Genomic DNA, 21,181 nt, shown 5'->3' with positions numbered 1-21,181 from the left:
TTCCCGCTCCAACACAGTCACACTTCAGGGACCTATTTACCATGAGGAAATACCATCCCATGGGATTATCTGCTGCTAATGGAATTGATTGATGATGATATAATGGGTGTTAGCTTATAATGTGCAATTATGTGAATGAGTCACAATCCCCAGATAGCTCTTCCCCAGTTCTTCTCCATAGGAGCATGAAGCAGAAGGACCTTTCCAGCAGACCTGGCCGGGGCTGGGAGGGGTGGGAGGGCACAGCACGGCCGGGCCGGGCGCAGCCACACGCTCAGATGCGCTCCTTGCTGTCCCGGACTCGCGGGTCACAGCAGGCAGCGAGCACACAGCTCAGCTTGGCAGTGCCACAGCAGCTGTGTGTGTGTGCATGTGTGTGTGTGTGTGTGTGTGTGTGTGTGTGTGTGTGTGTGCGTCAGTCCCGTGCTGCTGTCCCCGTGTCACCCTCCTGCTGCCCCAGCTGCCATCCCCTCCCTCCTGCCCCGTGCACCCCAGGGCAGACAGACCCCATTTTCTCATGGCCTCTGCTGTCGCCAGCCGCAGCCGCACTGCATGGGCTGATCTCGTGCCCACGCTGCGTGAGCCCTTCACATTTAAATACTCCAGCACCCACTGCTGGGCAGCAGCTCGGAACAGGAAGGAACCCGCTGCACACAGCCCCGGTGCCGCCCACCCTCCTCTCGTCCCCTCACCCCCTTCTGTTCTGGTGCCCGGTGGCAGCCCATGCGCTGCAGGACGCCGGGTTCTCTTGCTGCCATGAAACCTTCAGCTCTGCGGGTACGCTGTGTTCTCTCTGTTATACTTAGTGACAGAAAATGCTCAGTTTCCCAAGTGCCACGTTTTAACCTCACCTCGCAGTTCCATTCACACCTTGCTCCCCACACTGCGAGGGCAGAGGCAGCGCAGCTTCCCTGGAGCACCCCTGTGGAGGTGCAGAGCGGGCTCCAGAAGAGCTGTTCCGTGCTGTACCCGGCACAGCGGAGGCTCTGCCTGGAGGCCTGCAGCACGCAGCGCTGGGGATGTGCAGCACCGAGAGCCGGAGACGTTCCCAGATGACTCCTGACAGCTTCTATGGCTTCGTGGGCCAAAGGAGCTGCTAGTGCAGGAGCAGTTCCCCAGAAAAGGACTCCTTACCAGAGCAAGCTAAAATTATCGTGACTTAAACTCCACCGAGCTTTGCAGTGAAGCCTGGGAGGGCCTGGCTTCCCAGCACGGCTCGGAAACGAAGTCCAGCAGAAGATGAAACTCCAGGTGTGTCCCCGTGTGTGGGTGCGCGTGTGCTGGGAGGGGTGTTTATAAAAGATGTTTCCACAAACACCTGCTATGAGCCACAACAACCGCATCTCTATGAGCAACAGTCAACATCCTGAAGGAAAAAATAACAGCAAATCAATGCAGGAAATTGGGCGTCACGCAAGCGGCTCGGCTCAGCGCCCGGAGCTGGCAGCACAGACACTGCTGGGGAGCGGGGGGCTCAGCTGGAAAAGTCCCAGGCACACTGGAAGAAGAAGATGCAGTGCTCCTGGGCAGTGCTCCTACTGTGGCCACGCTGTGTCCGTGAACGGAAAACAAAAGCGATGGGAAATGCCGTTCTGATGTACACCGATGGACTCAGTCCCCAAACCGCAGTTTCAGTGAATCCAGGGACGCAGCCGCGCGGCCCCAGGCACAGCTCACACCATGCGCCTCCCCAAGCCCCTTCAGCAAAGCGCTGATCTTTTACCGAGGAGGTCTCAAGAAATGCAGAGTTCCTTCAGTGTCTTTAAGCCAGCACAAGTAACAGAGGCTCGGGGAGCTGCAGCCCTCATCTGTGCTGCGCTCCAGCACCCGGCATCCTCTGTAGGTGCCCTGGGAACTGCGGGAAGACGGAATACCTTCCTAACACATTAAATGTTTTGTTACATCCACCTTAATTTTCAGTATTATCTTCCGTACTGGCACCGCTCCCCTGAAATCTCAGCACGAAAATTAAATTCACCAAAAAACGCCTCGGCTGCACTTGCTGCGAGCAGCAGCCCCCGCCGCCCTTGCGGCCCCGCCACGCCGCTTCCAGGATTTTCACAGCGCAACGGCCGCCTGTGAAACGCAGCTGCAGCTGCTGCTCGGAACTGAAGGCGGACGGGCGGTGCTGGCCAACGTTCGCTTTGTTTTCAGGATAAATGGTTAAATCCTGGGGCTTTAGTTCTGCAGAACTACGGTTCTTCGCAGTGGTTCTACAAAGCACGCCCTGCGGTGTCTTCAAAGGGCATGGGGCAGGAAAGGACTGAAAATAAGGAGTGTGCAGCATAGGAGCCACAGAGCAGAGCGCGTTCAGATAACCCAGCACGTTCTGATACCCCCGCGTGTTAAGAGCCAGCTGGGATTCCCTGACCCCAGGGGGGAGGTGTGTGAGGGACGACGGCGCTGAAGGACACGGGGGCACTTGCCGCTGTCACACGGCGACGGTTTGTTGTGCTGAGAGCTGCGCGGGGAGCGGGATGAGTTCAGTTCAGTCAGTGTCAGTGGACTAGATACTGAAAATAGCCGCCTAATTCAGAGCCGCCCAACAGAAATTACACGCTTTGTGCTAATAAACACGGTCACAAACACGGAGTGTGGGCTCAGCTTCCTGAACTGCCAGACATCTCCCTTCAGCAAATTACTCTTGGCACCGGGACCACGGCTTGCCACTGCACATGGAAAGAAGGTGCTCCCTTCAGCGGTGACACCCACGGCCCCGGTATAAATGCAGCCCGGGCAGGGCAGGGGCCGGAGCTATGATCCCAAGCGGCCGTAGCACCCACTGAGCCCCAGCCGCCGGCACCATGAGCTGCTCCCAGAGCTCTTCCAGCTGCCTGCGAGGGGGCAGCGGGGGCAGCCAGCACGGCTCCGCGTCTGCGCACAGATACACCGCGACCAGGGCGGGCGGGCGGCCCGCTGGGGGCAGCTGCGGCGGGGGCAGCTCCAGGAGCAGCTGCGGGGCCGCGAGCTTCGGGCGGATGAGGAGCAACAGCTACGGAGGGGGAATGAGCGGAGGAATGGGAGGCAGCTCCTACGCAGGGGGCTGGAGCGCGGGCACTTACGGAGGGGCGATGCACTGCGGCGGCACAGGAGGGGGCTTTGGAGCAGGAGGGAGCGGGTTCGGTGCTGGGTATGGAGGGAGCTTTGGCGCAGGTGGCGCTGGGTTCGGCGGTGGCAGCTTTGGTGGCGGTGGCTTTGGTGGAGAGAACTTGGGAATTCTGTCCAACGATGAAAAGCTGACCATGCAGAACCTTAACGACCGCCTGGCTTCCTACCTGGACAAGGTCAGAAATCTAGAAGAAGAAAATGCTCGGCTTGAAAAATTGATCAGGGAGTGGTACCAGAAGCAAGGCCCTACAGGAAGAAAGGACTACAGCCACTACTATGCCACAATTGAAGACCTTCAGAATCAGGTAGGACGTTCTTTGTAACAGACGCTTACACATCAGATACTGCTGTGCTCACCAAGTGCCTCTCTAAAAGCGCCTTGTGTGCCTGAACTCTGCCTTCCGTGCACACATCCCTCCATCTCCACCGAGGAGAAGCAACGTGCACTCTCTGTGGCACAACCCACGAGCACTCAGCTGGCACCGAGTTCAGACGCTCAGAGCGCTGCGGTGGGTTTCAGAGCGCAGGAGCAGTGTCAGCACTGACCCTGTGTGCTGGGCAGTGTCTGACGTTTGGTTCAGCCCCTGGCCCACGGGCTCACAATGAGCCACAGCTACAGCCACGGCCCCAGGCCTCCTGCAGGGCTCCTCCCTCCCTGCTTGCATTCCCCAGATGCGGATTTTGCAGTTCCGATGCTATTTTCATAGTGGCATCTCTTTGCACTGTAAATGGCCTTTTCAGGCCTCTCTGTGTCGGAGCTGCTGCTCCCCTCACACACCTGGCACACTGCAATGGGAAGATCACGTTCCACTGTGTCCCTCGTGCAAGCCTGAGAGGTTCACAGTGAAATCCTCAGCACATTGTCCTCTCTTCCAGATTCTGAATGCGGCTGTGGAGACCAACAAAATACTTTTGGAAGTGGATAACACAAGGATGACTGCAGAAGACTTCAGGACAAAGCAAGTACATCTCTTTTTTCCAGGCACTGACTTCCTTTCTCCTGCTTTCCTCACCTCCTCTCAGAAGTAACAGTCCACAAAGCCCAGAGCTACTTCTGCTTCCATGACAGCACGATTGAAACAACCCGTGAGACTTCAAATTCTTAATTATTTCTGTAAGAATGCAGAAATACTCCCTGTGGCTGTGAGAACAGAGATCATTCTTTTAGGGAAAGCTTAAAAACAGTTTTATTTTTAAGGAGAAACAAGTTGTGATTCTCTCCCACTGAAAGTCAGATGAAACACAGATGAATCCTACTCAAAGTTTACAGTAAGAGGAGAAGATGAAAAAGACTACAAAATACATTTTCATATTAAAGTTTAATTTTTTGTAAATAAAGTTAGAAGGAGAAGGACTACGAGCCCAGGACTGGGGCTGACCTGTCTGCATTGCCCTCGCTGCAGGTACGAGACCGAGTACGGCCTCCGGCAGAACGTGGAGGCCGACATCAACACCTTGCGGCCTCTGCTGGACAGCCTGACTCTGACCAGGTCCGACCTAGAAATGCAGTTTGAGTCCCTAAAGGAGGAGATGATTGGCCTCAAGAAGGACCACGAGGAGGTAAGAGCCAGCTCCTTGAAATGCAACCTCTGGAAGCAAACAAGAACACTTCCAACTCTGGTAACGCGGGCAGGTTTCCCCAGTGACACCTTCCCTGCTCTGCTAACGTGCAGCTGAGTGCCAGGCCCAGACTTTTCCAGGGTCCCCTTAGCACAGGGCCTCCCACCAACCAATATCTGGGCAGTCAAAGCCAAACAATCGCATTAGAATACCCAAGACGTAGAAATATCTTTGTTTTTGAATGGATCTAGAATAGTTCATGATTACAGAGGAAGCTAACTGGCTCCAAAACTCTTTCCCAAAGTAATTTCATCATTTCTGTTTGCAGGACATGAAATCACTGCAAACACAATCCAGCGGTGACGTGAATGTGGAGGTCAATGCTGCTCCAGGAGAGGATCTGCTGAAAAAGCTGAATGATATGAGACAAGAATACGAACAAATTATTCAGAAAAACCGTGAAGATGTTGAAAGTTGGTACGAGAGCAAGGTAAATGGCTGAGCACTGAACGCCTCAACTCCTTGTGTAGATGGATGCTTCCATGATAACCATGGTGGACTAAAAACTCCAACTGTGTACATTCATTTTTCAGATGGAGGAGGTGAGCCAACAAGTCCACTCACGTGGTCAGGAACTGGAATCAAGCAACCAGCAGATCTCTGTGCTGAAACGTGACTATCAGAGCCTGGAAATTGAGCTGCAGTCTGAGCTGAGCAAGGTACGCAGAGATTGCTTCCAAGCCTTATATGTGAGTTGCTGCAATGGCAGGAGAAGCAGCTCTCTGCAGCTCTAGCTAGCTCTCCATTTAGATAATCAGATATTTGGCACACTGGCACCGTGAAAGATTTTTCTCCTTTGGAGCACAAGAATGGGCTAATCTTGCCACGTTCCCTTCACCACTGTAGTTTTCATTCTCTTCTCAGACAGGGGCTTTGCAGTCCAACCTGGAAGACACGGAACGCCGCTACAACATGCAGCTGCAGCAGATCCAGGGCATGATCGGCCCCTTGGAGGAGGAGCTGGCCAGCATCCGCTGCGAGATGGAGAGCCAGAACCAGGAGTACAAGATGCTGCTGGGCATCAAGACCCGGCTGGAGCAGGAGATCGCTCAGTACCGGGCCCTGCTCGAGGAAGGACAGCATGGTATTAGGTATGCACATGCAGAGTAACTAATATGCAGATCAGTGAATTCTTTCCTAATTGTGATAGTTTAGAAACAATTCTTTAGAACACGTTTCACACAGCAGTACTTTGCCAGTCATACAAGGAGCTCAGAGGAAGGCCACGAATCTTACCCGTGCATGCCCTGTCCTCCCTACAGCACCTCGCAGGAAGGAGCTGGCGGCGGATCTTCCGGAGGACAGGGACACGGGGCAACGAGCGGGTCCTCTGCACGAGGCGGCAGCGGAGGAGGAAGCGGCTGGTGCTCAGGAGGAAGCGGCGGAGGATCTGGTGGAAAAACTTCTGGAGCTGGAGGAGGAGGCAGCGGGGGAGCAGGAGGCGGAGGCTCTGGAAAAGCTTCAGGTGGAGGAGGGGGCAGTGGTGGGGGAGAAGGGGGCAAATGCTGCCTCTCCCGCTCATCATCCTCCCACTCCCAGACTGGCAGCTCTTCTGAAAGCCAAGGTAAGAAATGAGCACATCCTACATCCTCCCATTAACTCTTCTCTCTGAACAGCAGCAAAGGACATGATGACGTCCTTCCTTATTTGGAAACCTGGAGATGTTTTTGATGTTTTTTTCAAATTCATGCTTTAAGTTCATGCTGACATTTTTTCTCATACAGCCACATATCAGTACAGTATCATTTTCACAAGTGGCTCAAATTTAAATGATGATATGAAGAGTTTTATCAGAGAAGGTGTAGAAGTAGAAAATAAAGGAGGAAAAGGAAAAATAATGCCCAACTGAAAGCAAGGAGCCAGAGAAGTCAGAATTATCATGAAGCCAAACGTTAGAAACTTAATTGCTGTTAAGAGAGCAACATGATTAAAGCCGAGTGAAGTAGTTGGAACACTCATGACATTTAAAATATAAAGAGTATTAGCTGCGAAAGTCCTAAAGCAGCAAAAGATGGAGAGTGACCACAAGGTCTTCTCCGTGTCTGACTTCGTGGCTGTGGTTCCAGGAGATGCTGAAAACTTGAAGCTCTGCCTGGAAGGGAATAAAACATTGGAGAGAGGAGCAACAATGGAGGAAGTGTCTGAAGCCATAAAAACTTTGAGATCACGTAAGGCTTCAGGATCTGACAGCATCTCAAATGCCTAAAATGCCGAAAATGAACAGAAGGTTAGCATTTCTAGAAAGCTTTGATCAGAAATTCTACTTGACCTGCAGCAGTCCTCTGCGTGATCATGTTTGGCAGGCAAGAGCAGGCTGACTGAGGAGGCACTTCAAAGAAATTCTTGCTTCCCTTCATCTTTCCCCAGGGAGTTCCAGGAAGTCTGAGCGCTGACGGGCACGGCCGGCACTGCGGCGACAGGAGCAGCCCCGTTCCATCCCCAGCTGCTCCTCGGGGGCTCTGCCCGGCCCGCCTGCCTCTGCACCTGAATTTCTGTGCTGAATCGCTGTTACCTGTGCTAATCTCTACCGTGATTGGTATTTCTGTGGGAAAAAGATTACTCTAATTAATAAATCTTAACTTCTCTCTGATGCAACCAGATAGCCGCCTCTGGCAGCGGTCTCCTTTAGCACACATTTTTGCATGAATTGGTCACAAATGTCACACCCTACCTGTGGAACACACAAAAACAACTCAACTAGATTGTGCAAAAGACCCCAGAGTTCTCAGCAACACTCTCACCATTTCGGAGCAACTGCCAAAGCCCAGGGGAGCGCGCTCCAGGTGCGCGGTGCCGCGATGCCTGCAGTGGGAGAACAGCGGCGCGTGCTGTGCTCTGCTGCCAGCGCTGCCATGGCACAGGGGGGTGCGAGGGTTGGGGGGCTGCCTGTCCCCTGCGGCCTCTGGAAAGGCCCCGCTGGACTGGACAGTACCCAAACTGCTCCCGCGGTGCCTCACAAAAAAAGGACTTGAGGCTGGTTGTACTGAGCGCAGCCATGCAGCTGTGCAATATTTGGCCTCATCGATGTATTTCCTCTTCAGGGCATCTCCAGTGCACAAGGACGAACAGATCTATACTTTGCAGAGAAGACAGGCAAACTATTTGTACTTAGGATGTTCTTTCACAAAACCTGGAGCGCCCAGGTAGGCTGCGAGAACAAGAAACACAAGAGAAATGATTCCTGAGTGGGTGTTCAGGGCCGCTCCCAGACCAGGCTGCACAGCAGGGGCTCTGCTGACAGCGGTGGGGGCACAAGTGCCCTGGAAGACCAAGTGTGAGCCCTTCCTCCTTGCTTTAATTACAGACCTGCATCCACCCCCTCTGCCCTGCATGGGCCCCAATGGGCCGGGGGCTCCCCCAGCCTGTGCCCGCGCTGCGCCCTACCCAGCGCTTCTCTTATCTGCCCAGCATCATGAAAGTGCAGGGACTGCGCCAGCGGAACTTCCCTGTGCTCAATGAGTGAAGTGAACTCTATGGAGAATTTGCTTGAATATAACTGAGAGGACTCCTTACACATTCTTTACCCCTTACATTTCTTGATTCAACACAAACAAAAGGCAGCAGGTTGGGTTATCACTGGCATCAGATTTCTCCCCTGGTTTTGCCCAAGACGCGGCTGTCACGAGCTCTGGTTTCCCGCTCCGAGGGCGGCACCAGCCCTGGAGGAGGTTGAGAAACGCCGAGCCAGTGCGAGAGCGTGGGAACGGGGCTCCCAGCGCCCGAGCTGTGGGCACGTACGTGTGGGTGATTCATGGCATTGCCTTACACCGGGCGCTCAGCCAACGGGATCCGTCGTTAAGAAAATAAAATTCCTCTGACCACGGTGTCTCTGGGCACCCGAGGAACTGGCCAATCTTCACAAAGAGCCACCTGAAATATAAGCACGTATTGATATCCCTGACCTCACGTGCAAAGAGAGAGTCTGGAGAGTTTTCAGTCTGGAGAAGAGGAGGCTCAGGAGAGACCTTATCGCTCTCTATAACTCCTGAAGGGAGGTTGTAGTGAGCCGGGGGTCGGCCTCTTCTGTCTTGTAACCATTGACAGGACGAGGGGGAATGGCTTCAAGTTGCGCCAGGGGAGATTTAGGCTGGACATGAGGAAATTCTACTTTTCTGAAAGAGTGGTCAGGCGCTGGAATGGGCTGCCCAGGGAGGTGGTGGAGTCACCGTCCCTGGAGGTGTTCAAGAAACGTTTAGATATAGCATTGAGAGCCATGGTTTAGTGGGGTTATTGGTGGTAGCTGGATGGTTGGACTAGGTGATCTTGTAGGTCTTTTCCAACCTAGCTCATTCTATGATTCTATGATTCTATGAGGCAATGCTGATTCTCAACTTCGTCCTACTGCAAAATCACCTCCGTCCCTTTAAATCACCGCAGCATCACACGCCTGCATTGCCGGCTAACCCGGCCTTCCCTGTTTGCTCCGCTCACCTTGCACTTCTCGCAGGCCGTGACGACTTTCTGGCACCTGTGTGCTGAGGATGATAAGCTGACAGGGCACAGCGCAGCGCGCTGCTCTGCCGCAGCAGCGGCTCAGAGACCGGCGGCGCCGCTCCTCCATCCTCTGCTTTCCACAAGCACGAAGTCCTCCTGCTGCTCTCAGTGCCGCCGTCGCGCAGCCCCGCACAGAGCGCACCGAGACGCGTCCTCGGGAGAACACGGCGGGGTCCCGGGGCGGTGCGGGCTGCGGCTGGGAGCTGTGCAGCAGGAGTGGCCGCGTGGCAGGGCAGGGTGCTGGCTGCACCATGCGCTGCTGCCGGTGTGAGTGCTGACACTGACAGGCTATAACCACACTCAGAAATAAGGAGAAATTTCTGAGTAACCAGGAGAAGCAGTGTAACTTTGCCATTGCTACTTCTAGTGCTCAGCGCCGTCCATACTGTTTTCTTCCGGAAATTTCCTTACCCAAACTTGCTTCCTTACCTGAAATTTGTGCCTTTCTTAAAAAGGGGCTGTTGTAATGCTCCTTGCACGTGGTGAGTCTGCATCTATCATGCAGATACGCTTCGTAGCATATTATTTGCTTCCCCTTACAGAATGTGACAAAATAAATAGAAGCCACTAATGAACTTCAGAAAATCCCGACTTAATCATGGCACGAGTGCTCACTGCAGACAAAAAGGAGGCTGAATTTGGATGACTTGATACCATAACTTAGATGAAAGTGCCAGGTTAAGAATTCTTTCCTTTTTCCTTTTTTTTTTAAATACAAAATTTGCATTTAGACCCCTGGTGCAGCAGTGTATGCTTATGAGAGAGCAGCCTTGTAACAACAACAGTGAGAAACGTGCGTGGAGGAACAGAGCCAGAAAACCCAAACCACTGCAAACCAGGAGAAAAAACGAAACTGTCCCAGCACCAAGTGTCAAAGCTCGGGGTGTGCTCGGAGTGGGACCCGAGTGGGACTGACAGGAGGGAGGACAGCCTTGCAGGTTTTATTTGCACGCACCTTGTTAGGCATTAATCTGCATAATTAGCTTTAATTTTATGAGCACGAAATGTTGCAATTTGGATACTTATCTGGGATTGCTATTAGTGCTCTGAGAAGAAAATTGCAGTGCGTGTTGGAACAAGACCTTCAGAACAACCTTTGGCAAAAATAAATGTGCACATGCACTGCTGTACGCTTGCTCCAGAGCTCCCAGAGCAATTCGTGTGCCCACTGGAACACACAGATGGAATCTCCAGTTTTCAGTATTGCCCATACACAAGTTTTGCTTCTCTCTCTTTTGTTTAGCACCAGCTGGCAGCCCCTGTGAAGTGCACAAAGCCACCTCTGCCCAGGACTAGCGCAGCAAGGGATGCCAGCTCCCTGCGTGCTGGGGGAAAGGAAGCCATGAGCAAGGCCCACCCTGATGGGAGCAGGCAGCAGGGAGGGGGCAGACCCCACAGCCCATGGGAGCATCCACGTGGGTCGGCCGTGCAGGATGCGCCCCAGCCCCGGGACACGGCCCTGACCCTCCGCCAGGCACAGGAGCAGCTGCAGGTGCCCACAGCTCAGGCTGAGGACACGCAGAGGTGATAACGGCTGACAGGCAGCCCCCTGCAGCCCAATGGTGGGGAGGCAGCGAGCCCTGAAGGACAGCAGTGCTGGGTACCAACGTTACAGCCATACCCCGTGCTCTGCGACGTCTCCTCGCACGACGGGGCACACTGCCCTGCCTGACGCTGCTCAGGGGACACCTCTGAGTTCTGCACATGGCCCACGAGCTCAGTGCTGTCCCAGTGCGACCTCCAGCCCTCCCCGCTTACTGTGCCGGGTCAATCTAAATTTCTTTGGAAATCATTGTGATTTCAGAGAAACGTTTTGAGGAGAAGTGGGAGCCAGGAGAGGACGCAGACTCCCAAATGAATACAGACCTTCTCTTCTTACAAAAATTTCTGCTAAGAGTGATAGAGATTATAAAATAGATCAAGAGAATAAACTCCAGCGTTTGCCTGAGGCACGGCATCAGCACGGCACTGCGTGTAGGGGAGACGTGTAAATCTGCTGGCACAGGGACCCGCGGCGCGCACATGTTTTCTCCAGGTGTGGAGCCAGCAGCCGCAGAGCGGTGCCCGCTGCTTTGCTCCCACTGCAGCAGCTCCGCTCCTCACTGCGAAGGACGCGGCCGCTTCCCCGATACGGATCAGGGAGGTGTGATGGAAAGGAAGGCAAAGCTGAGCGTCAGGAATGTCGGCTGTACCCGAAACGTGACGTGCTGAGCGCAGCAGGCAGCGCTGTCAAAACACTGAGATCTCTGCGGGCCGAGCAACGCTGGCAGCTGTGGCAATAAATGTCTTTATTCTGGGCTGATTTGGAAACAGCGATGTTACATAGCACGCTGCGTGCTGCAGCAACGCATCTCCAACTTCAGTATCGGAGTCTGAGGAGACAAACTGCATCTTCTGAGAACACTGACTGTGAGAGAAACAGATCATCCCGGGGGGAAGCTTCAGCTCTAAACAATACAGCAAATCCCGAGAGCCAGCACATTTCTATAAACACTAACTTCAAACTGGTAGCAGGAAGGAAACACAAACGACACAGGAACGTCCGATCAGCACGTGGCTTAGAAGCTACTGCAGATCTGAAGGCAAAACCCCCTGCTGGCGTTCCTCCCGTGCACATGAGCAGCAGTAAGAGCACGGAACGGCATCGAAAGGCTGAGGCCATCTGAAGCCCTCCAGCTCTGTGCCGTGGCTCCATTCTCACGTTGTTTTTTTGGTATTTTCCAAGCACACCATGAGATCTGCCCTTACCAGGAAAACCCTCAGGTATTGACAAGTCCCTACAGTGAGCAAGTACATATAGAAAAAGGAGACAGAGGAGAAAACAACGCAGGTACTCAGGAGAACATAAACAGATTAAGAGACTCTTTGGGAAATGTTGCTCCTCTTGTTGCAGTAACTCTGGAACATTTTTTGCTCCTTGTCACTAACAGAGCTACCCAGTGCTCTGGGCTTTTGTGACGCCCCGACAAGGAGCAGCTCTGGCAGCAGTGATGGAACACGGACCGTGATCCTCCCAGCACTCGCCGTGGTGGGAGCTGCGAGGAAGGCCCCCACTCACCACCCCAGCCCGACCCACACACAGAGCAGCACGAAGGGCAAAATGCTTTTGTTTTGTAAAGGGCACCTCTCAGCAGCAGCGAGGGAACACGGATCCCAGAAGCTGTGTTTACGCTGCTGAGGTGACAGCGCCGTCCCCCAGCTGCGGATCCCGGAGATATTATCACATCATCAAGGCAATTGAAAGCTTTCATCATCTGTCAGCTATTGAGCGTATAAAATAGCAAGATAAGATCAGAGAGCTTTTGAAAGAAATTGCACAAGCAGCAATAAAGCAACATTGACTGAAGCACAGTTCCAAGCACAGATCGATGCATCCAGGCAGAAAATGTTAAATAATGTTGAATTTAATGTGAAAAAAGGCCCGAAGAAGCAGAAGTAGAGTTTGTGGAAGAACTATGCACACGGATGCGGACAGCAGAGCGTGAAAAGCAGCAGCGTGTGATCCACGTTCAGGGTCCCTCGCGGTGCCACCGCTGTGCGCAGCAGAACACACGTTTATCACAAAGGATGCAGGGTGAGAGCGTGCAGGGATGCGGGGGAACAGATGTGCGTTAGAACCAGAACATTCAGCTTCCACCCAGGACCAGGATGAACCACTACAGCACAAGCAGAACTCCTGCAGGTGCCGGGGCGTTTCCTCGGTGGCCTCACCTGCGTGAGCCCGGCCCCGCGCTGAAAGCCTCCAGCTGCGCTGCCCCAGTGCTGCTCTAGAGCCCGACCGATCTCGGCTCTGTAAGTGGCACGCACTGGTGCTCTATGCTCCATAATGTAAGACACAATGGAGGTAAGGAGCTGCTTTACCTGAAACCTTGCAGGTCTTCCCACACGGTGGTTAGTAGTCATTGCCTGGCTTAATAAAGCTTCTAATTGAGCTACAATTTACTTTGACTTTATAGCACAATTAAAGCATCCCTAATCTTCATATGATTTCAGATCATCATCTCTTTGGTAAAATAAAGCTTTTTTCCTTTGAATTCTAGGACGTAGCTGTCTTGTGAGCTGTGCTAACATTTCCTCACAGAGGAAGGATTTTGGCTTTACAAAATGCATGGCAATGCACTGCTTGAAAGAGGAGTCTCATAAATAAATGCATTTCCTGAGTGGTGGCAGGGATACACCAGTTGGACAATCTCAACAGTCAAGTCCTATTATTAAAACCCTTGCACTACCATGAATACTAAAATAAATAAATAAATAATAACCAGTGAAAAAGATCCAAAATGCACAAAGTAGAAAAGAGTAGAAGAGAACAACAGCCTCTGACAACAGCAGCTACAAAAATCTGAGCAAGGAATGTAAATGAATAAAGACATCAATAACTGCACAGTCCCAACATGAGAGATCTGGGCATCGCCTTCCTTCTTCCTCCCTGCCCAGTCCCACCACTCACAGAGCTCAGCGTTGCCCCGCTGAGGTGATTTCTGCACTGAGGAGCAGAGCTGGGCTGCAGCAGGCCACCTGCTCCAGAAAAGCTAAACGCAAGGAATGCCGCCCAAAGAGAGCGCAATCTTTGGTCTTAAACAATCACCATAAACTCAGCAATGGGCCAGATTGTCTGAGATATCAGCAGAAAAATATTGTTCAGCAAATTATTCTTGGCACAAACAACAAGGCCGGTAAATGCCCTGGGAGAAGGAAACTCCCTGATGGTGACACCCACTGTCAAAAGTATAAATAGAGAGTGCTGGGGATGAAAATTTACAGTCCTGAATCTTATCAGGCTGTGCTCCTAAATTTGGGATTGTGGTTAGACTCCTGCCTGCTGCCAGTATGAGCTGCGGCACCAAGTCCTCATCCAGCACCACCAGGATCAGCAGCAGCGGTGGCGGTGGCAGATGCGGCAGCGGCGGCGGCGGCGGCGGAGGGGGCAGCAGCTGCGGCATCCGCAAATCCGGGGGATACTCCTCGGTCTCCACTAGGAAATACACCTCCTCTGGGGGAAGCGGAGGCTTTTCTGGGAGAAGCTTTGGTGGAGGAGGTTCCAGGAGCAGCTACGGAGGGGGGTTCAGCAGCGGCAGCTGCGGAAGGATTGGCCGCAGTAGCTATGGTGGAAGGATAAGTAGCGGCAGCTACGGAGGAGGAATGGGTGGAAGCATGGCAGGAGGATACGGGTCGTGCGGAGGAGGCTTTGGGGGCATGGGGGGTGGTTATGGAAGTGGCCTCAGCGGAGGCAGCTTTGGCGGTGGTGGTGGTGGGTACAGCGGAGGTGGATTCGGCAGCTTCGGGGGCAGCGGTGGCTTCGGGGGCGGCAGCTATGGTGGAGGCAGTTTCGGTGGAACAGGGTTTGGTGAAGGCTCTGGACTGCTCTCCACAAATGAAAAGCTGACCATGCAGAACCTCAATGACCGCCTGGCCTCCTACATGGATAAAGTACGAGGCCTGGAGGAAGAAAATGCCCACCTTGAACGTCTGATCAGGGAGTGGTACCAAAAGCAAGGTCCCACTGGTTCCAAGGACTACAGCCAATATTACAGAACAATTGAAGAACTGCAGAACCAGGTACGGTGTAATTTGGCAAACTTCGGGCATAGTCTCCTTAGAATGGCCTGACACTTGCCTGCTACAGCATAATTTTCCTCTTTAGGGTAATATATTCCTTTCTTTACTGTAGCCAGGATGCAGACAGCTGTGATGACAAAGCCTGGCTCCCAGGTTTCATTCGCTCTGGTTGATTTGTGTGCTCTGACACGGCAGCACCATTTGATACAAAGATCGGCGTGCCCCTTACAGGGCCTGCCCAGGGCTCCCTTCAGTGTTGTGCCTTTGTTTGCTCCTCACTGTCCTAAATGGGAGACAGAACCATTGTTTGCTTCTCTTGTGCTTCCAGTGGCCATATAAATGGAATCTGTTTGTGAATGTACAGTATGAGCTAATAGGGGCCACTGCATTTAGTCCCATTCTAGCTCCCAGCTGTTTAGGAGTCTCCTACTTTAATACTGTTGCCAAACACAAGGTCAATGTTTTCCCACTGTTTTGGAAGTGTGGAGAGTTTATTTTGCTATTCTTCTCAATGAAGTATAGCACTTCTGATAGATACCTATAAACAAAAATCGACAGCCAAGGCACCAACCAGTGCTGATTGTACAGCAAGGCATTCTTTTAGCTGGAAACCAGAAACTCCTCTCTCTATGTAGCCTTTGTAGACTAGGCAAGCTTGCTACAGAAATGCTCTGGAATGTGCTAGTGCACAGGGATTTCTTCCCTCTGTTCGTGTGTCAGACTGAAGGACAGCTGACCGACCAGCATCTGCCCTCTCCCTTGCAGATTGTTGGTGCAAACGTGGACCTGAACAGGATGCTTCTTGACATTGACAACACCAGGATGACTGTGGATGACTTCAGACTGAAGTGAGTCTTTTCCTCCTTGTCTCACGCCGTCTTTGGTTCCTTTCCTTTCCCATCATGAGTTTCTACTGGCAGCCAGTCCTTGTAGATACTGCAGTGTCTTGGCTCCAGCAACAGAAAAGGTCGTTGTTGGGAAGAGCATTCTAAGCAGAAATTTGTGTTTTTCATTAGAATTTTGCTTCAGAGAAGTTGTTGATGAGTGTTGTTCAAAGGACAACATTCTGTTTCTCCATATTTGCTTTATAGATTTATAAACATAATCTTCATCGGAGAAATCCTATAGAGTAATTCCAATGAAATCAAACAATCCTGCTGGAGAGGGAAAGAGAATTAGGTCCTTTCTTTCAAGAACAAACCAAGGGGCTACCGGCCAAAGGTGTACAGATGGGAACCGTGCATAACGAAGACGGCAGAGAGCTCTGGCAGCAGTTTTACTTTCTTTCTTGTCTATGATTTAGGTATGAGACTGAGTATACTCTCCACCAGAGCGTGGCAAGTGATATTAATGGATTACGTCCACTTTTGGATCAACTGACTCTATCCAGATCGGACTTGGAGACACAGTTTGAATCCCTGAAAGAGGAACTGATTTACCTTAAGAAGAACCATGAAGAGGTAAGTATCTCTACACTTCAAAATAATAATTAACGAAAAATCAACGCTCTGAGAATCTCCTGTGTACTTCTTCTGCTAGCAGCAATGAGACTTGGCTGCCGGGAGCATCTGCGTCCCTTCCGTTTCCTGTATTTGAAGCTATGACATTTCTCCTCATCTTCAACCTTTCTGAGTTTTTTGTTTTGTCTTCTTTCTCATAGGAAATGAAAGGACTGCAAACACAATCTGGTGGTGATGTCAATGTTGAAGTCAATGCTACTCCAGGCACTAATTTGATGGAAAAATTAAATGAAATGCGTTGTGAATATGAGCGGCTTATTGAGAACAACCGAAGAGAGGTGGAAAGCTGGTATGAAACCAAGGTAAATACCAGATTCTTTGGGTCAGCAAATCTTTCACAAAGAATTCTATTTGCTCACAGCAGGGGACAGGCAACTTACCAGGTATTATACAAGGGACCACTGAGTGATTTTGAGTATGGGAAGAAGTGGAACCCCTGTGTTCCAGCAGGAAGGTGAATGACACAGGGCTTAGGTGTGGGTTAGCAGAGTGGCTTGGTGGAATTTACAGACAGTCTACGTTACATCTTTCTTTACGCATATTCATTGCTTTCTAAACGCCTTTATGATAACACCACAGTGTTTTCTTATAATCAGAAAGACTTCAAGTTTGTATGTCAATTTTTTAGATGGAAGAAGTTAATCAACAAGTCCATTCGAGCGGCCAGGAGATCCAGTCCAGCAACCAACAGATCTCCGAGCTGAGACGTGAATACCAAAGCCTGGAAATTGAGCTGCAGTCGCAACTCAGCATGGTAAGTTAAAGGCGGCTGCTTCTGCTTCCCCTGTGACACAGACTGTAGGTACCCTCAGAATGAAAGGAGCTTGGTTATAACTAGCATGTACCCTGTCTGTACAGAATGGGGTGCTGGACTGTGTTATGATCAAAAATGTGTGTTTCTCTGTTTTGTGCAGATCTCCCATTTTCCCACCAACACGAGTTCAGTTTGCCACCTTCCCACAAGCACTGTACTTTTTCTTCTGCTTGCAGGTAGACTCTTTGCAATCCAACCTGGAAGACACGGAACGCCGCTACAACATGCAGCTGCAGCAGATCCAGGGCATGATCGGCCCCTTGGAGGAGGAGCTGGCCAGCATCCGCTGCGAGATGGAGACCCAGAACGAGGAGTACAAGATGCTGCTGGGCATCAAGACCCGGCTGGAGCAGGAGATCGCTCAGTACCGGGCCCTGCTCGAGGAAGGGCAGCAAGACCTTGTGTATGTACACTGACAAAAGGACACAGCATTATGCAAAAGCCAGGGCTGCCTAATTAGTCACAGAGGCTGTCAAATAACAGCTGAGATTTGCAAAACAGATTTTGTACTAAAATGGGGCTAGTCAGGCATCTTAACCAATCACCTCCCGGGTTTGAGGTACTACAAATTTCTTGGCAAATCAATTCAGAATAGAAGTTGTCTGAGAAAAATATCAGAGCAGAAATTCTGAACTCTCAGCTTTGGGCTGGACAAGGGAACCCACGCACGTGGCCTCACTTCTACCCTAATTCCAGAAAAAGCCAAGAATTCAGCAGACAGAAGTCACCTTGAAAAGGCCTGTACGTAGAAAAACTACAGATGTCCATAAACGTTCAATGGAAGTTCAGGCTCCTCCGGCTTCCCTTACACAGTGACCCTTCTGCCTGTGGCTGAAAGAACAGTGAAAGCCTTTGCAATCTGGGGCACAGTGATTTGTGTGTTATTGCTACTGGTACAGCAGTAATGCTACATACTGCAAGAAATTTGTGAGTAGAGTGTGCAAAAAGCAGAAACTCCCGTGTTCAAGCTGAAATTGAGAGGGAGGCTGATTTTTGGCATTGCCTCAGTTGTCTTTCTGATCTGTGTGAGGTTCCAAAAAGGCGAAGTACAGACAGGAGAAGTGCAGACTTGTGTGCAGCGCTTCTGAGAACAACAGCGCATCTGACTGACTTGTTGTTTGTCTCTTTCTCTCTTCACAGAATCCCAGCAGGAGGAATGGGAGGAGGAATGGGAGGCGGCAGAATAGGAGGTGGTGGTTTTTCCGGAGGAGGAAGAGTAGGAGGTGGTAGCATGAGTGGTGGAATGGGAGGAGGAATAGGAGGGGGAAGCGGAGGAATAGGAGGGGGAAGCGGAGGAATGGGGGGAAGCGGAGGAATGGGGGGAAGCGGAGGAATAGGAGGGGGAAGCGGAGGAAGCTGCATCATTGGAGGAGGCGGAGGAGGAGGAAGGACCTCAGGAGGCATCAGCAGTTCCCACTCCTACTCTTCATCTTCCCAGTCTCAGTCATGCAGAGGCGGTGGTGAAAGCCAAGGTGAGAACTCTTACACGGGCACAGCATTCCCAGTCCCATTCTTACTAATCCATCCACTGTGCCAACGTCCTCTCCCGTGGGCAAACAGTACTAAGGATAAAAAAGCACTTCTGGAAAGTGCTAGACCCGGTTTTATGAAAATGTCTTTCATATCTGTGTGCAAAGGACCAGCTCTGGTTAAGATACACTTTCATTTTCTGTTCAGGTCAGAGGATGATATCACCATGTCATGCAGTTAAAAACCCAGCTGTAATTCTTTGCAGAACTTTTCATACTGAGCTGAAGTTTTCCTTCATGCTTTTGGGGCAGTTTGTGGCCATCACATAATTGAGCTTCTTTGGTGCCACGTGTGGTGCCTCAGCCATCTGGTGCCAGTACTGAAGAAGTTCACCCTTTCTTTATCTCCAAACAGGTTACGGAAGAAAATCCTTTGACTAAGACCTGAGGATTCTACAGTGCAAGACTCGTTAAAGAGAAATCGGCCCAACTCCCCTGTGCTCCTCAGGCTCCTGAGGAAGGAGATGCTCCTACCAGCTCCTCACTGCTGCTCTGCCCAAAGGCTCCGTCAGCGCCGCTCCGACGGGCCAGCTGCTGCTCTGCCTAGAACGCTTTGTGGGTTCAATCACTTGCACTGGAACTTCTTGCTTTACAGATTCAACCAGCTTGTTATTTGGTTGTTCTGTACGAGGAAAATGTCTTTAATAAAACTTCATTTCTGTCTGATGCAACCAGAATCCCGTGTCTATGATTTCTTTTTCCATTCTGCAAATGTAAACACTTAAAAAGAAAACAGAAAGCCATGCCAACACTTGCCCCCGGGCAGAAAGGCTGACGGTACGCTACCACTGTTGGTAATGAAATTCAGAGTTAAAGCTCCGTTTCTCAGCACTTGGGGCAGATCGTAATCTCCTTGGAGCATCCTCTGCTGCGCCTTTGTTTTTCACGGAGCGGCAGCCGAGCTCCGAGACTCGGCAGCAGCTGTGTCAGTCAGAGCAGACTGCAGCATGGCAGCCCTGCAGGAACGCTGGTAAGAGCGGCCTGAAATGAGCAGGACGCTCACTGGGCCTGACACAGAGACAGCAATGATCGCAGAACCAGGACTGTGAAATGAAAGCAATGCTTCACTTCGTGAGTCAGAGAAACTGAACTTGGCACTCATCAGTTCAAACTGGAAATGTACAAATGCGGTCGGTTTTTGAACAGAAGGAAAAAAGAGGAAGAGGGGGAAGACAAGTCACAGGGTCTTTAAGAAGTTCCCTTCATGGTAGTATTCACGGCAATATTTGCCTTCTACCTGTGCCAAATGAAGCGAAAGCAACATGAGCACACCTGAAGTACACATGAAAGTAACCGGGCTGTTTATTTTCAGTGATAGGGAGATCTGACTGCGAAGAAAATTGCCACAGACGCTTTCAGCCAGATCCAGCAGCCGCTCCTGGCCGCAGCCGCCCGGCAGCCCCGTCGCCCACCCACCCGCGCCCGGGGCTGAGCTCTGGGAGCTGCATTTGCTTCTCTCCAGCTGAACGTGCGCTGTGTTTTTTCACATTCCTTATTTCAAAGAAATTATAGCATAGCTTCTCCAGCGATCGAGACTATCTTGTTAATTAAAACAAAACCGGTTTGTTTTACTGCAGCCCGCCCCTGGACGAAGCCCACTTCCAGAGACTCTGCTGAAAAAACAACTTCTCCTTCAGCAGCCTGGCAAACTCGGAGATCAAAGGAAATGAAAAATGCGGTGTTGGGCCCCAGAGCAGACTCCCGTGCGCATTTCAGGAATCTCGGGAATTTCCACATGATGCTTCAGAGGAGGGCGTGCTGCTAAAACAGGCAGATTGTACACCAGGATTTATTGCTTTTAATGAGTAGTACCCGAATTCCTCACACCTGACTGAAGGACGCAGCCCATGGCACAGCCCCCACCAGGCACTGGGACCAGGAGGCGGCTCTGGGCTCGCAGTCCTCAGGGAAACCCATGGCGAGCACAGGGTAACGCTGCACAGCTCCAACTGCAAGCAGAACACAACTGCACATCGAGAACGGGCAGCAGCTCCCTTGACAGGAGCAGCGATGCAACAGCAGAAAGCTCAGAGTAACGTTCTCTTCCATGAGACGCGGTAACACAGATTTTCAAAAGAAAAATGGCTTTCAGTAAATGAAAGTAGATTTTAAAATAGTTGATGTAAATTCCAAACACGTTATTGAACGAAGAGCCCCCTGGAGGCGGCTGCAGCTGAGAGCCATTGTGTGTGACTGCAGGAGGAGAAACGCAGGAACCCGAGTTTCACCACAGAGAAGGCCGAGGGAGACAGACAACCAAGGCGGAGCCTTCATTAACTCCTATTACTGCAGATACACCGTCAGATTAATAAAAGCTATGAGATATTGTATTATCCAACAAAATCTCTAACAAAGAGCCACCCACATAAAATTATAGTGCATGTGTGAATCAACACAGACATAGTTGAGTGGAACAGTAATGCGTATTACTTTCCTATGACAAAATTCCCCTTAGCACATCACTTTTGGCATGAGCAGTGCGGCTGGCAAACCCCATGGGAAGCGGCACTGCCTGCAGGTGACACCCACCCGGCGAG

The 21,181-nt window shown here is 51.4% G+C and overlaps 2 protein-coding genes across 2 annotated transcripts; both read left to right on the top strand.

Annotated features, from left to right (window-relative positions):
* Positions 1-8,764, top strand: LOC110388707 (keratin, type I cytoskeletal 9-like). Its single transcript, XM_021378244.1, has 8 exons — positions 1-3,413; positions 3,985-4,067; positions 4,512-4,668; positions 4,997-5,158; positions 5,262-5,387; positions 5,593-5,819; positions 5,991-6,292; positions 6,795-8,764. Exons 1-8 carry the CDS (start codon positions 2,805-2,807, stop codon positions 6,932-6,934), a joined length of 1,806 nt encoding a protein of 601 aa, XP_021233919.1. The 5' UTR covers positions 1-2,804; the 3' UTR covers positions 6,935-8,764.
* On the top strand, positions 8,940-19,321 carry LOC110388706 (keratin, type I cytoskeletal 13-like). The gene is made up of 8 exons (XM_021378242.1): positions 8,940-14,781; positions 15,547-15,629; positions 16,085-16,241; positions 16,442-16,603; positions 16,930-17,055; positions 17,292-17,518; positions 18,256-18,587; positions 19,000-19,321. The coding sequence occupies exons 1-8, from the start codon at positions 14,053-14,055 to the stop codon at positions 19,023-19,025; spliced, it is 1,842 nt and encodes a 613-aa protein (XP_021233917.1). The 5' UTR covers positions 8,940-14,052; the 3' UTR covers positions 19,026-19,321.

Source organism: Numida meleagris, chromosome 26 (genome assembly GCF_002078875.1).
Source record: "Numida meleagris isolate 19003 breed g44 Domestic line chromosome 26, NumMel1.0, whole genome shotgun sequence".
Classification (NCBI taxonomy): Eukaryota; Metazoa; Chordata; class Aves; order Galliformes; family Numididae; genus Numida; species Numida meleagris.
Note: the sequence above shows the minus strand (reverse complement) of the source record. Positions and strands in the feature narration are given on the sequence as shown.

Bases quoted from the DNA above. Each gene is read 5' to 3' on its own strand.
- LOC110388707 (XM_021378244.1), top strand. From the start codon at position 2,805: ATGAGCTGCTCCCAGAGCTCTTCCAGCTGCCTGCGAGGGGGCAGCGGG. The intron at 4,669-4,996 runs GTAAGAGCCAGC...TTCTGTTTGCAG, and splicing joins TCAAGAAGGACCACGAGGAG to GACATGAAATCACTGCAAAC. The intron at 5,159-5,261 runs GTAAATGGCTGA...TTCATTTTTCAG, and splicing joins AAAGTTGGTACGAGAGCAAG to ATGGAGGAGGTGAGCCAACA.
- LOC110388706 (XM_021378242.1), top strand. From the start codon at position 14,053: ATGAGCTGCGGCACCAAGTCCTCATCCAGCACCACCAGGATCAGCAGC. The intron at 14,782-15,546 runs GTACGGTGTAAT...TCTCCCTTGCAG, and splicing joins TTGAAGAACTGCAGAACCAG to ATTGTTGGTGCAAACGTGGA. The intron at 16,242-16,441 runs GTAAGTATCTCT...TCTTTCTCATAG, and splicing joins TTAAGAAGAACCATGAAGAG to GAAATGAAAGGACTGCAAAC.